Source organism: Periophthalmus magnuspinnatus, chromosome 11 (assembly GCF_009829125.3).
Source record: "Periophthalmus magnuspinnatus isolate fPerMag1 chromosome 11, fPerMag1.2.pri, whole genome shotgun sequence".
Classification (NCBI taxonomy): Eukaryota; Metazoa; Chordata; class Actinopteri; order Gobiiformes; family Gobiidae; genus Periophthalmus; species Periophthalmus magnuspinnatus.
Genome location: NC_047136.2, coordinates 30,847,095 through 30,860,656, shown reverse-complemented (window position 1 = coordinate 30,860,656; position 13,562 = coordinate 30,847,095). Strand labels below are relative to the sequence as shown.

The following is a 13,562-nucleotide window of genomic DNA, read 5'->3' as shown; positions in this document are numbered from 1 at the left end:
ATGGCTAGAGGGTAACGGGGCACCAGGCAGGAGGTCAATAGCGCAATCATATGGGCGGTGCGGGGGTAGCGCCTTACTTTTACTGAAAACCTCCCCCAGGTCGTGGTAGTCCGCCGGAACTCAAGACAGGTTAGGAGCCTCCGGGGTCGGATCAACGGTGGGGCCGGGCCCACCGGCGGGAGGTAAGGCGGACTGGAGACACTTGCCGTGGCACTCGGGGCTCCACCCCGAAACACCACCCTGGGCCCAATCGAAGAGGGGGTTGTGAGTACGAAGCCAGGGGTAGCCTAAAACCAGCGGGGAGGCGGAGGAGGGCAAAACGAAGAACCGCCGGGTCTCTCGGTGTTTGCCGGATAGCAGCATAGTGACGGGTTCCGTGACGTGCGTCAGGTGGGTCAGAAAATGTCTGGTGAGCACCTGGGCATTTAGAGGGCATTCGAGGGGCTCTAGCTTAATGCCGAGCTGCTCGGCGACCTGGGCGTCAATAAAGTCCCTCTCCGCCCTGGAATCGACGAGAGCTAAAACAGGTAAGGTCTCCGAACGTACACACAGATTAGCATTGAGCCGCAGTCTATTATTTATATCTGGGATGCGAGACTCACCCACCAGTACTCCCAGCGCTACTGGTGGGCACCCCCTTTTGGCCGTGTCGGACAGGTGGCAACGAAATGCCCGTGCTCGCTGCAGTATAGGCAGGCTCCGGCCAGGCGGTGCCTCCGCCGACGCTCCTCGGCCGAGATGAGTATCCTGTCTACCTGCATGGGCTCCTCCCGAGAAGGCGGGTCGGCGTGTAGCTCCAGTGGGACCAGTGATCTGCGTCTCTCCCTCCGGCGCGCCCTCAACCGGTTGTCGATTCGGTTGGTGAGGGTGATGAGAGCCCGTAGGTCCGAGGGCTCGTCACGGGACACCAGCTCGTCCTTCACGTACTCGTTCAGGCCCCGCATGAAAGCAGCCCGTAGCGCACTGTCCGTCCAGTCGACCTCCGCGGCGTGCGTCCAGAACTCGATCGTGTAATCCGCGACCGTGCTGGAGCCCTGGTTCAGAGATGGTAGGCAGGCAGCTGCGTCGTCCTGATAGTACGGGTGATCGAACACCAATTTGAAGGCGGTGACGAACTCGTAATCCAGATTGTCCATAGGTGTGTTCGCCAAACGTGCCTCAGCCCACTGGAGAGCCTTTCCCCGTAGCAGTCCACACAAATAATGAATTTTAGCAGCCCCCGAATTAAAGCGGGTGGGGCACTGCTGAAAGACGAACTGGCACTGAAACAAGAATCCCCGACAGAGGTGGGGCTGACCTGAGTATGGTTCCGGGTCCGTGCCCCTCGATTCCGGGGGACGTGGCGACGTTCCAGACGCAGCGAGAAGCTCGGTCACTTGATTGGTGAGCTGCACCACTTGAGACAAGGACTGATTAAATTCCAACAGAGTCCGGATTGATTGTTCATGTTGTCCTATCACCATCTCGTGGTGGGAGCACGCTTGTCGGAGTGACTGATCCGGGCCCAAGTCCGCTTGGTCCATGCTGGCCAGACCGTTCTGTCTTAACGGCTAGTGCGGGTGCGGACCAATGAGTGCAGACTCGGGGGCAACTTCACAGTGCGTTTATTTACAGTGAGGATCAAAGTAAATTTAGATTGTTCGGATAAACCGGGACTGTCGCGGGAGCAGAGACTGCCGGGACCGAGACACGACGAGACCAGAGGCCGGACCAGGAGAGACGGAGCTGGGGTAATCCAGAGAGCGGGAGCCAGAGCAGGAGACGGGAAGCACACCGGAGACCAAGACAGGGCAGGAGGCAGGGCAGAGGGTAGACAATACCTGAGCTGGAGCGCGGAGGCAGGAGCGAGCGAGGGCAGGAACCTGGAAGGAGGTGAAAAATCCAATAAGCAAACAGGCTGACAGGTAACAAAATGCAAAAATAGGTTGGAGCATTCACGTTGAACACGCGGACGGTCTGGATCTGAGTGTATTCTGCCGAGCCCTCATATACTCGGCGGCAGGTGAAGGTAATTGCGCTGATGTGCTCCAGGCGGGAGGATTCAGGAACTCCGCCCAGCTCCAGGCAGACAGGTAGGGGAGGGGGAGAGAGCACAGGAGGACAGGAAAAACAGGCATCATGACAATCTGCTTGTCTCCATGGAGATAGATCATTTTAATGCCATTCCAGACTAAACTATTTCAACATTTCCATAGAGACAAGTAAGTTCCATACCTGCCATCACAAAAGTTACACAGTGCACCTTTAACTTGTCAATGATTGAATCACAGTTTAAAGGGCCTACATACATTATGCTATTTTCTGATCTATGTTATAATGGACAGACCTGGAGTTGTGTTTTGTTTCATTCACACATGTTTAGCTCAGAAAAGCTGCAAATTTAGGCTGAAGTTTAGGTTCTTCTCTTGAACAGAAAAGACTCTTTCACCTGTGATGTCATGTGGTAATAGAGGAAGTGCCCCACTGTGTTTTTAAACTCCATATACCTTCACTAGAATCATTCAGATCATTTCAGCTCTCTACTGAACTAAGGAGCTGTTAACTTGAAAACTACCACTTCATGACATCACAAGGTGGAACAGAGTATTGAACTTTGGAGATGTAGACAGACTAATAATAACAATAGTAATACTAATAATAAAGGGTTACTCAAACATGTGTGAATGAAGCAAAACACATCTCCAGGTCTGTTTTTGATGCGGTAACAACATTATGACATGACTAAGTAAACTAAGTTTTAAGTTATTTTGTGGAACATTCTAGGCATAATTAAATTTAACGTGAAAAAAAAAAGAAAAAAAAGATTAATTCACAAACATCAGTCAGTAGTTCTCATTGCTGACTGAATTTTTATTGTCAGCGCAAGCTGTTGTACCTTTGTTCTACTCCTGAGTTAGAGGGTTTTCAGATCTTGGTCCAGGTGACACCCTTTAGGTAAAGACAAAAAAAAACAAAAAACTTTTCAGTGACTTTAATCCAGCTCCTGATGAGATGTGATGTTTGTAGTAAAGTTGAGGATTAAATGATTAAAGTGACAGAGAAACAGCATAATCTGCATAATGAAAATCCCAAAGAGATTGAGGACTGAAGCTAGAGACACAGTGAGGAGAAAGAGACACAGAGAGGAGACAAAGGCACAGAGAGGACACAGAGGAGACAGAGAGGACACAGAGGCACAGTGAGGAGACAGAGGACACAGAGGCACAGTGAGGAGAGAGAGGCACAGAGAGGACACAGAGGAGACAGAGGCACAGAGAAGATACAGAGGCACAGAGAGGAGACAGAGGCACAGAGAGGACACAGAGGCACAGAGAGGACACAGAGGCACAGAGAGGAGACAGACACACAGAGAGGACACAGAGGAGACAGAAGCACAGAGAGGAGACAGAGGCACAGAGAGGACACAGAGGCACAGAGAGGACACAGAGGCACAGAGAGGAGACAAAGGCACAGAGAGGACACAGAGGCACAGAAAGGACACAGAGTCACATAGAGGAGACAGACACACAGAGAGGACAAAGAGGAGACAGAGGCACAGAGAGGACACAGAGAGGAGATAGAGTCACAGAGAGGAGACATAGGCACAGAGAGGACACAGAGGCACAGAGAGGACACAGAGGAGACAGAGGCACAGAGAAGATACAGAGGCACAGAGAGGACACAGAGGCACAGAGAGGACACAGAGGCACAGAGAAGATACAGAGGCACAGAGAGGAGACAGAGGTACAGAGAGGACACAGAGGCACAGAGAGGACACAGAGGCACAGAGAGGAGACAGAGGAGACAGAGGCACAGAGAGGACACAGAGGAGACAGAGACACAGAGAGGACACAGAGAAGACAGAGGCACATAGAAGATACAGAGGCACAGAGAGGAGACAGAGGCACAGAGAGGACACAGAGGAACATAGAGGAGACAGAGACACAGAGAGGACACAGAGGCACAGTGAGGAGACAGAGGCACAGTGACACAGTGAGGAGAAAGAGGCACAGAGAGGAGACAGACACAGAAAGGAGACAAAACCACAGAGAGGAGACAGAGGCACAGAGAGGAGAATGAGAAATGGAGAGGAGACAGACACACAGAGAGGAAAGAGAGGCACAGAGTGGACACAGAGGCACGTTGGATACAGAGGCACAGAGAGGAGAAAGGCACAGAGATGAGATAGTGGCACAAAGAGGAGACAGAGACACAGAGAAGAGATAGAGGCACAAATAGGAAACAGAGACACAGTGAGGAGACAGCCACAGAGAGGAGACAGAGGCACAGTAAAGAGACAGAGGCACAGAGAGGAGACAGAGGCACAGTGAGGAGACAGAGGCACAGAGAAAGGAGACAGAGCCACAGAGAGAGGAGACAGAGGCACACAGAGAGGAGACAGAGGCACAGAGAGAGGAGACAGAGGCACAGTAAGGAGACAGAGGCACAGAGAGGAGACAGAGGCACAGAGAGGAGACAGAGGCACAGAGAGAGGAGACAGAGGCACAGAGAGAGGAGACAGAGGCACAGAGAGGGGACAGAGGCACAGAGAGGAGATAGAGGAACAGACAGGACACAGAGGCACAGAGAATATACAGAGGCACAGTGACCAGTGAGGAGAAAGAGGCACAGAGAGGAAAGAGACGCACAGAGTGGACACAGAGGCAAGTTGGATCTATCTATTTCAACTCATCTATCACGTTTATTCATTGACAACTCGGTTCTTAAAAAAAATAAATAAATAAAAATCCTGGTTCATTTCTCCGTCCAAAATCATTCCACTGGACCCGGGTCTCGTGCTTGTGTTTTGGTGGAGGAGGGACGGGCGGTGGGAGAACAGCAGCTGAGGCCGGGGAGGAGGAGCCAAACTCGGCGAGGGGCGTTGCAGCCCTAATTGGAGCTCAGAGAGAGTTGACTGTGGCAGAGAGAAAAGAGGCGCGCGGGAGGACGCACGGAGCCATCCAAACGTCTCTAAAACCGAACCAGACTTTTCGATTTTACGCACAGCTTTTGGAGCAATGGCGTGCGTAAAACCGATCCGGACTGGAATAAAATTCTGACCAGGAAAAACGCCTTCAAACTCGGCTTTCTCTGTCGCATCCATCCTTTGTCTCCGCGTCCGAGGGATGGTGCCAGCGCTGGACTTCAGTGCGAAGCGGTGACATCTCCGTGTGAAACGAACCGCAAGCGAATCTGAAGCGGAGTTTTGTGGATGTTTTTGCTGTAAATGGGTCCTTGGATTCATGGAGCGGGGATAACCTTCTTGCTCAGATCATATTTACACAGGTGAGCTGCAAATCAGCGTGATAGTTTTAAGTTTTGCATTTTAATATAACGCTCTGGATGGACCTACGGCAAAAACAAGTGCAAAGTATAACACAAAGTCGGTTTAGTTGATGTAAAATACGTTATCAATTAACAACAGATAATCAACAGATTTCAGCTTTCTGATAAAGCTGACATTTTGAGCACTTTAGACCATTCAAAAGATACAGTATTTTCTTTTAAATTGTTAATTGCTATGGTCACAGTCATAACTTGCCATTCTGAGTCCTACTGACAGTGTTTTATGTTGTTTGTTTGGCCACAGAAACACGGACAATCCACAGCCTGCTGTTCAATTCAAAATACAGTATAAATGAATCTCGTTTTATGATATGGAAAAATGTTGGATGCAAGCGAGAAGTAGGAAAAAATAGGACAGTTATCATGTAAATTAACATTTTCAAACAAAAATATTATGACCTATGTTTGAATGGGGAACGAGTCCTCAAGACGTCGCAGGAAACTAGCCATTACAATAAACAACTGCAGCTGGACTCGGTCTGAAGCGACTCCAGCGCGCAAAGGCGGGCGCAGTGAGGCTAAACGCGGATCATAACGCGACTGAACCAGCAACGCGATGTTTACGGTGCATCAGTGAACAATTCAATTCAATTAAATTCATTTATTTTTGTAACGCCCAAAATCACAACAACAGTTGTCTAAACAAAATAAACAAACAAATAATTAACCTCCTAGCACCTGGCGTCCACATATGTGGACAAAATATTTTGGGTTGTCTAGGCCACCAAGCAAATTTTTAAAAGAACAACATACAAGAACAGCAACAATGCAAAAATGTTTAATTTAGATTTTTTTTAAGAGTTAGAATATTCTTTTCAATTTTTCTTTTTCTCTCTTTTTTTTTTTTTTTTTTTTTTTTTTTTTGGAAAGTCTTCCTGCGCCTGTCACCAGTTCTTTAAATGAGCCACATTGTTGCAAGAGGCACAAATGTTTTTACTCAGGAGAAATAATGCTGTGCTCAGGCACTTCATAAATAGTTTTTGCAAATCATCATTCAAATGTTCTATCAAAATGATTAAGACGTAGTACGAATGTCCTCATATGTGGACATCATTTTTCTCAGAAACTGCATAATGTCAAAAGATAATTCTTTGTTTTCACACTCATCAGGTCCCAATCATCCCAAATAACAAAGAGACATTAATAAAGCCATGCAAGAGCTCAGGTCTTAGGAGGATAATAAAGGTGCGTTTTTTAATGACCAATAATGCATTTTAAAACATGCATCTGCTAGAACGGGGCAATCTCTCCACAGACCTGACTTGGCCGTCTTGGTCTTTTCCATGGGACAAGTCACTGACAATGTCAATAGATAAGTTTAACGGCACATAGTGGATATCCTGGGCACAGCACCATTCACGAGAAAAACTGCGTCTTTAAATTACTACTAATTACTCAATTTAAAAATCTGGACAACATATTGTGTAGGAATAGCCCATCAACCATCTGGGGAAACCAGCTTCAAATAACACCAAAATGGATGAGATTCTTGTAATAGTTAATCACTTTAAATTTCCAGGGTGGGTTTAAATTGTAACCCATGAAGTCGATCTTGATTTTAAGAACTGAAATGACAAATTCATCAGAAACAAAGCAACAATACGCCTAAATGTTCCTAGAACTGTTCAGCCCTACTTTGAAGCTAACAATGGATTATAGCTAATTTGAGACATGTGAATCTATTATGATGAATCGCAATATGCAGATTAATTATGCAAGTACACTGTGCTCTGCTAGGTGGAAAATGATCTGCTCTCTCTAAAATATAGAAGAGATGTCGAATATTCTGACAAATACTGTGATTCCGATTCATTTAAGTCCACATTTAAACTGCTAGACTAAACCAAGAATCCCATGCTTTTGAGAACATGTTTGTAGAGATTTAAACTACAGGATTAGCAGCTTTTTGGACACATAGGGAGGGCATCTGACACCCAGTGAGGGCATATGACACACCGGGACAGTTTTTGTTTGGTCACGTTGCATTGACTGAAAACAGAAATGAATCGAGTTGGAAATTAAATGGTGGTTTTCTGAGTTCAGTTGAGAACAAAAGGCTTCTTCATTCTCACCATGTGCATTGGAGTCTGTGTGTGTGTCACAGCACTGATGCTATTTCTACATCGACAGCTGGAGAGAGAGAAGGAGGGAGGGAGAGGGAGTGATGGATGGAGGGAGAGGGAGGGGTGGACGGAGAGGGAGGGAGGAAGAAAGAGATGGAGAGCAAGGGAGGGAGGGATAGGGGGAGAGAGAGAAGGGGTGAGAGAGGGGGGGTTGAAGGGTGGCAGGGAGAGAAGGGAGGAGAGAGAGAAAGAGGGATAAGAGCGAAGGATAGAAGGATAGAGCTATTGAGAGGAGGGGGTGAGAGAGAGGGAGGGAGATAGAGGTGGCAAGAGAGAAAGAGGGGGAGGGATGGCGGGAGAGGGAGAGAGAGAGGGGCTGGATGGAGACAGGGAGAGGGAGAGAGTACGTTGGAGGGAGACGGAGGGACGAAAGAGGGAAGGGGAAAGAGAGAGAGAAAGAGAGAGGGGGTAAAAATAATACAGCAACAGGGGAAGGGAGAGAGAGGAGGGGAGGGGTAAAAAGATAAAGAGAGTGAGAAGAGGGGGGAGAGGGAGAGAGAAGGAGTAGAGCAAGGAAGAAAGAAGAAGCTAAGGGAAGGAGGGGTTGGGGAGAGAAAGAGTGAGAGGGGGAGAGTAGGGAAGAGAGCGGAGAGAAACATGGAGAGAGGCAGAGAGAGGGCAAAAGGGGTGAAAGAAAGAGAGCGCAAGGGAGGAGGGATTGAATGGGGACAGAAAGAAAGAAGGAAGAGGGGAAAGGAAGAGAGAAAGAGGAAAGAGGGAAAGAGATGGAGATAGAATGAGACGAAGAGTGGCAGGAGAAAAACAAAAGGAAAGAGATGAGAGAGAAACAGAAGGGGCTGAGAGGGGATGACAGATGCAAGGAAATGGGGAGTTATGAGTGAGAGGAGAGATAGATAGAGAGATAGAGGCAGGGCAGAATAATCAAAGAAGGGAGGGAGAGAGAGAGAGAGAGAGAGAGGGAGAGAGAGAGAAGATAGTATACAATAGACACATGGTCACATGGTAGAGTTTAGATCGGGACACTTTTGGATAAATAGTCTACCTCACTGCAGTGGTGTAAGAGTTTGTCATGAATGAGCAGGATGGATTTGTGTCACTCCACAAAGTGAACTGCAAAAACAAAGAAAAAACAGGTCACTGCTGCCTACCTCTAATCAGAAAGTCTTTAATCTGCTGCAAACTTGTGAAAAACAGCAAGTAAGTCATTAAGACTCTTTGTCCTGAGAGCTGATTGGTTGTGATGGTTTTGTGGTGATTGTGAGGGCAGTCCACCTACTCTGTCTGAAAAAGCTGTTCTAATGCTGGGCATATGTCTGAAAACTTATGCATGTGAATACGACAGAATACAGATGTGACAAATGGGACCATTTACATTTGAGATTTTCACAGTTTGAAAATCCCACATTTCAAAACTGAAAATTAAACTGCTTAACTAACAGAACCCAATGCATTTTAACTGTTGCAATTAGCTATTTGCAAGCAAATTGTAATCTCAATTTGATTTTGATCAAATTTCCAGTTCTATTATGTGTGCCAATGAAGTATTTTAATGCCAAATAGTTAACCATTGAGATATTAAGCGTTCAATTACACATTGCATATATATATATATATATATATATATATATATATATATATATATATATATAATTTCTTAATCTGATTGTTTTTTGTTTTTTTCTTGTTGTAGGTGATGTCTCTGTGCTTCGCTCAACTTGAACCACTCAGCTAACAGCTCAACGTTAGTCTCCAATTAGCATCTCCTCCTCCTCATCTCAGAGCATCACGCCGCCATGGGAACTGTCCTGTCAATCTCACCAAGCTCTCGCAAAAAAAACGGTTACTACGACACCGGGCCCAGCTCCCTCAACCACTACCCCAATCTGAACAACCGCCCGCTCAGCAAAGACAAGCGAAGCCAGTCCATTTTCCTCCCTGCGCTAACTTGGAAGCGCATCGTAGCATCCACCAAGAAAAAAGGCAACACTAAGAAACCTTTCGCCGACCATCTCAACAACAATAACAACATAAACTTCTTCCACAAAGACCCTGTTTTGAATCTGAACCACGAAAACGTTAAAAAATCGCTGTCCTGTGCTAACCTCTCTAGCTGCGAAGGCTACAACATTGGCATCGGATACAGCAAATCGCAACAGCTCTCGTTGGTCAAAAAGGTGCCACAGGGGGCTCTCACATCATCGCCAAAAAGAGTAATTGTACAAGCTTCAACCAGCGAGCTTTTACGTTGTTTGGGTGAGTTTTTGTGCTATCGATGCTATCGTTTAAAACATCTCACCCCGGCAGATCCAGTGCTTTGGTTGAGAGCTGTCGATCGCTCTTTACTCTTACAGGGCTGGCAAGATCAAGCTTTCGTAACGCCTGCTAACGTTGTTTTTGTTTACATGCTTTGTCGAGACATTGTCGACGGAGATTTGATTTCATCCGAGCACGAGTTGCAAGCAATCCTGCTCACCTGTCTGTACCTGTCATACTCGTACATGGGGAATGAGATATCATATCCGCTGAAGCCATTTTTGGTGGAGACTGGAAAAGAGGCTTTTTGGGACCGTTGCTTAGCGATTATCAATGTAACCAGCTCCAAAATGCTGAGGATAAATGCTGATCCGCACTTTTTCACGCAGATTTTTGCAGAACTGAAAAGTGAAGGAGGATGCCTGCCGCAAGACTTCAGCCGCATGCTGGACCGGTGAGAACTAAACCGGGATTTACAAATTTTACTAGCGATTTAATGCCAAATTACTACAATAACACATTCAATTTCAATATATGATTACGACATGTAATCGCTGTGGCACTGTTTCGATAAGTTTCTGCAATGTCACAAGATTTATTTCCATCCAGTGTTGCATTCATTTTTCACCAAGACCTTGCATTGATGATGGTAGAGTCTGACCGCTGCACAAAGCCTTTTCCAGCACATCCCAGAGATTCTCAGTGGGGTTAAGGTCTGGACTCTGTGGTAGCTAATCCATATGTGAAAATGATGTCTCATGCTCCCTGAACCACTTTCACAATTTGAGCCTGATGAATCCTGGCATTGTCATCTTGGAATAGGTCCATGACTAGACCTAGACCTGACTCGTACCTATAGGCTCATACCTATTTGCTGAGTTAAATCCAGGTGTCGACTTTTTTTTTTTTTTTTGCCGGGAAGTGTAATTAACAACTGCTATGGAACAGTCCTTGTTTTTATCATTCTGAAACCAGTAATTAATATTGAAGATTTTATATTTTGCAATGACATCATGCTGTGGGTTTTTGTCTGTATGTCTTTGATGGAATGTTCAGCAGTTATCATGGTGATACAATGCACAAATTAGCAAACACAGCCTAAAAAGTCGTTAAAAAATGGTCCCAAAAAAGTCAAGAAAAAACACATTTTCAGGAGCCTGTGATCAATATGAGCGTTCATGGTCCAGTTTATAGGTGACTAACTGAAAACACTGTTGGCTAATGCTAACTTGCAGTGTCATTTGAGAGGGACCTTTTTAACAGCACAAATCAGCTCACCTGTTGTTGTTCCATTTAAGGCAGTTCTTTTGGGTCAGATGCCGTTAAATTAAACCTCAGATTAAAGTCGTCAAACAGAGCAGTGCAGTTTGCATCACAACCCCAGAGAATGTTGATGACATCAGCTGCAAAGTATCAATAGTTTGAGCTGATATTAGCTTGTAGCTAATTCACCTTCATCAAATTTGTCAACTCAACATTACATTTTTGCAGGAATTCTATATGTAAACTGTGAGGGGAACTGAACCAAAAGTGACGATCAGACTAAATATAAACATTTCGGGGACCCACTTTTGAGAAATACTATCTGCTATGTCACCAAGTCTTTACTCTTATTTAGCTGAAATTTAAAGACTTGTGGCTGTTGCTGTCAATGGATCTTACATTTTCACAACAATCTGTCAGAAAAAACACCTCACACCTGTTTGGGAGCTTTTTCTACAAAACTTGGACCTAAGTAAGTTTGATCAGCTGGTCTCCGCAGCCAAGGAATGAATATGGAATTCACCTGTCTCCAAAAAAGAGTAAGAGGTTTAAAATGTTTCATTGCAAAATATCAAATGAGTTCAAATGACTTGAATTCTGAATATTTTAGTAATACTGTGGCATTTTTAAATGTAATTATTACCACCTTATTTAATTAAACTAATTTATTAATGTAATTTATGTGGGCTTGTCTCTATAGAGATGTTATAGCTTAGCCTAGAATGTTCCACAGTATGACATTAAATATAATACATTTTTGCTGCAGTACTTTATTGTTAAAAACCTTGAAACACATTCTTATTGTGAACAGGTTCGCCTCCCCACAGATCTGATCTGTAACTTGATTGAGTCACCTGAACGTTTTCATGGAGATGTTTAAGTGTAATGCCATGCTGTGGAACATTCCATGCAGTTCCAATAGCAACTTTAGGGGGGCAAACAAGTGCAAACCCTTCACCAGAAGAGTTATCGTTCACCTTTTGTTAAATTTCGACTCATTTGAACTCATCTAGAGTGTGTCTTTTGCAGTGATACTACAAGGAGATATTTGGACATTTTTGAAGCACAATGGATTACTGCTTAGTGATTTGTATTTTGCTTTTTGAAGATTTGAGGAGAAAAACTGGATTTGAACGCGCCTTTTCGACACTGGACAGACAATTGCTAACGCTCTGCTGTTTGACTGAAATGCCTTTCATATTTGCTTTTATTTATAATGTAAACTCTAATGTGAAGTTTGCAAATATTGTTTTTGCTCAGATTGTTCTAGATCTATAGAATCACAAGGAACTCAGCACCCTCTAATGTGGTTAGCTGCATGATGCTAGCAACATTAGCACTTTATTTTGTAGCCTGCTATTAGCTAATGTTAAAATTTGAATTATATTTCTTTAATCATTTTTTTATTGTTGCTTTCTCATCAAAAACATACCTGGAGTCATGTTTTCTTTCACAATTGGCACACGTCTTTACTAACTAATCTTGTTAACCAACTTCAGTGCGTGCAGTTACTGTTTTTAGCCTAATTTACACTGTTAAACATGAAAAAAAAAAAAAAAAAACAAACACGCCAAGATGGTCAAAGTTGTTAAAGATGATTAAATGAAAATGATTAGGTCAAATTTGGGGTGAACATTCCATGTTTTAATAAATACATTAATACCTTGTAATCAGGGCTGGAACCTACTTGAATAACTGCTATAGAGTTGTTAAGTGATGATGTCACTTTTGGGTCCAAGCAGAACCTTTTCAGCTGATTTTGACCTTTGTTTTTGTTCCTTATTCATCAATCACGAGCCAAGAGACAGTTACCTTTCATATTTATCCACACATTGTATCAAATCCATGCCCATAACCTTGTTAGCCTTAAATTACTGCAACCTCTTTGCAGTAATTTAAGGCTAATTTAGTGTCGATACATCTCGTGAGGTGTGTCGTCACTAAAAAAAGAGGACATTTTAAACATGTTCATTGTTTTCAATCAGCTGGTGGACCCGGAAGTAACATCACACTAAACTCAAATTCAGTAAATTCAATATTTAAATTTTAATTCAGGCTAGAAAATAAAGCGCTGTTAACATTATAGTTTAGCAAAAAAAAACAAATACTTGGAGACAAACTATTTAAAGAGGAGACTTGAAGATAATAAATATAATGTGATTGTTGAACTGTTTTATGGTACTGGTTCTTAACCTGTGGTGCTGTGCTGGTCCCGCTGGTACACTGGGGTCTATGTTTTTTAAGATGAAAAATATTAAACTTATCACAACAAAAGCATTGTCTATTTCTTCTTATTCTATTTAACTTAAAGTTGCAATGTGTAACTCTTCTTGTGTATGGTTTGCTACCACCTGGTCTCCATGGAAATTATTGATTGCTTGTAATGTTTTGTATCTATCTTGCATTTATTCAATCACAGGTGTTAATATAGCTTGAAAAATATGTCATTTACTTGGTCTCCATGAAGATAGATTGGCTGAATGTCATACTGTGGGACATTCCAGGCAAAGCAATAACATTTCCAGAGACAAGCAGGAGGATACTCCACTAGCAAAATGATCTTTAACTCATCACATACTACAGCAGGCCTACATTATGTTATTTTACCAAACCATACCATACCATTGCATAGTTTAT

At 44.0% G+C, this 13,562-nt stretch overlaps 1 protein-coding gene across 1 annotated transcript; it reads left to right on the top strand.

The window, feature by feature from the left end:
* Positions 1-4,901: 4,901 nt before the first annotated feature.
* On the top strand, positions 4,902-12,469 carry si:dkeyp-92c9.2 (uncharacterized protein LOC571482 homolog). Its single transcript, XM_055225351.1, has 2 exons — positions 4,902-5,265; positions 9,100-12,469. The coding sequence occupies exon 2, from the start codon at positions 9,203-9,205 to the stop codon at positions 10,118-10,120; it is 918 nt and encodes a 305-aa protein (XP_055081326.1). The 5' UTR covers positions 4,902-5,265; positions 9,100-9,202; the 3' UTR covers positions 10,121-12,469.
* Positions 12,470-13,562: the final 1,093 nt, after the last annotated feature.

What these genes read in the sequence shown, in the direction of transcription:
- si:dkeyp-92c9.2 (XM_055225351.1), top strand. Translation starts at nt 9,203, where the DNA reads ATGGGAACTGTCCTGTCAATCTCACCAAGCTCTCGCAAAAAAAACGGT.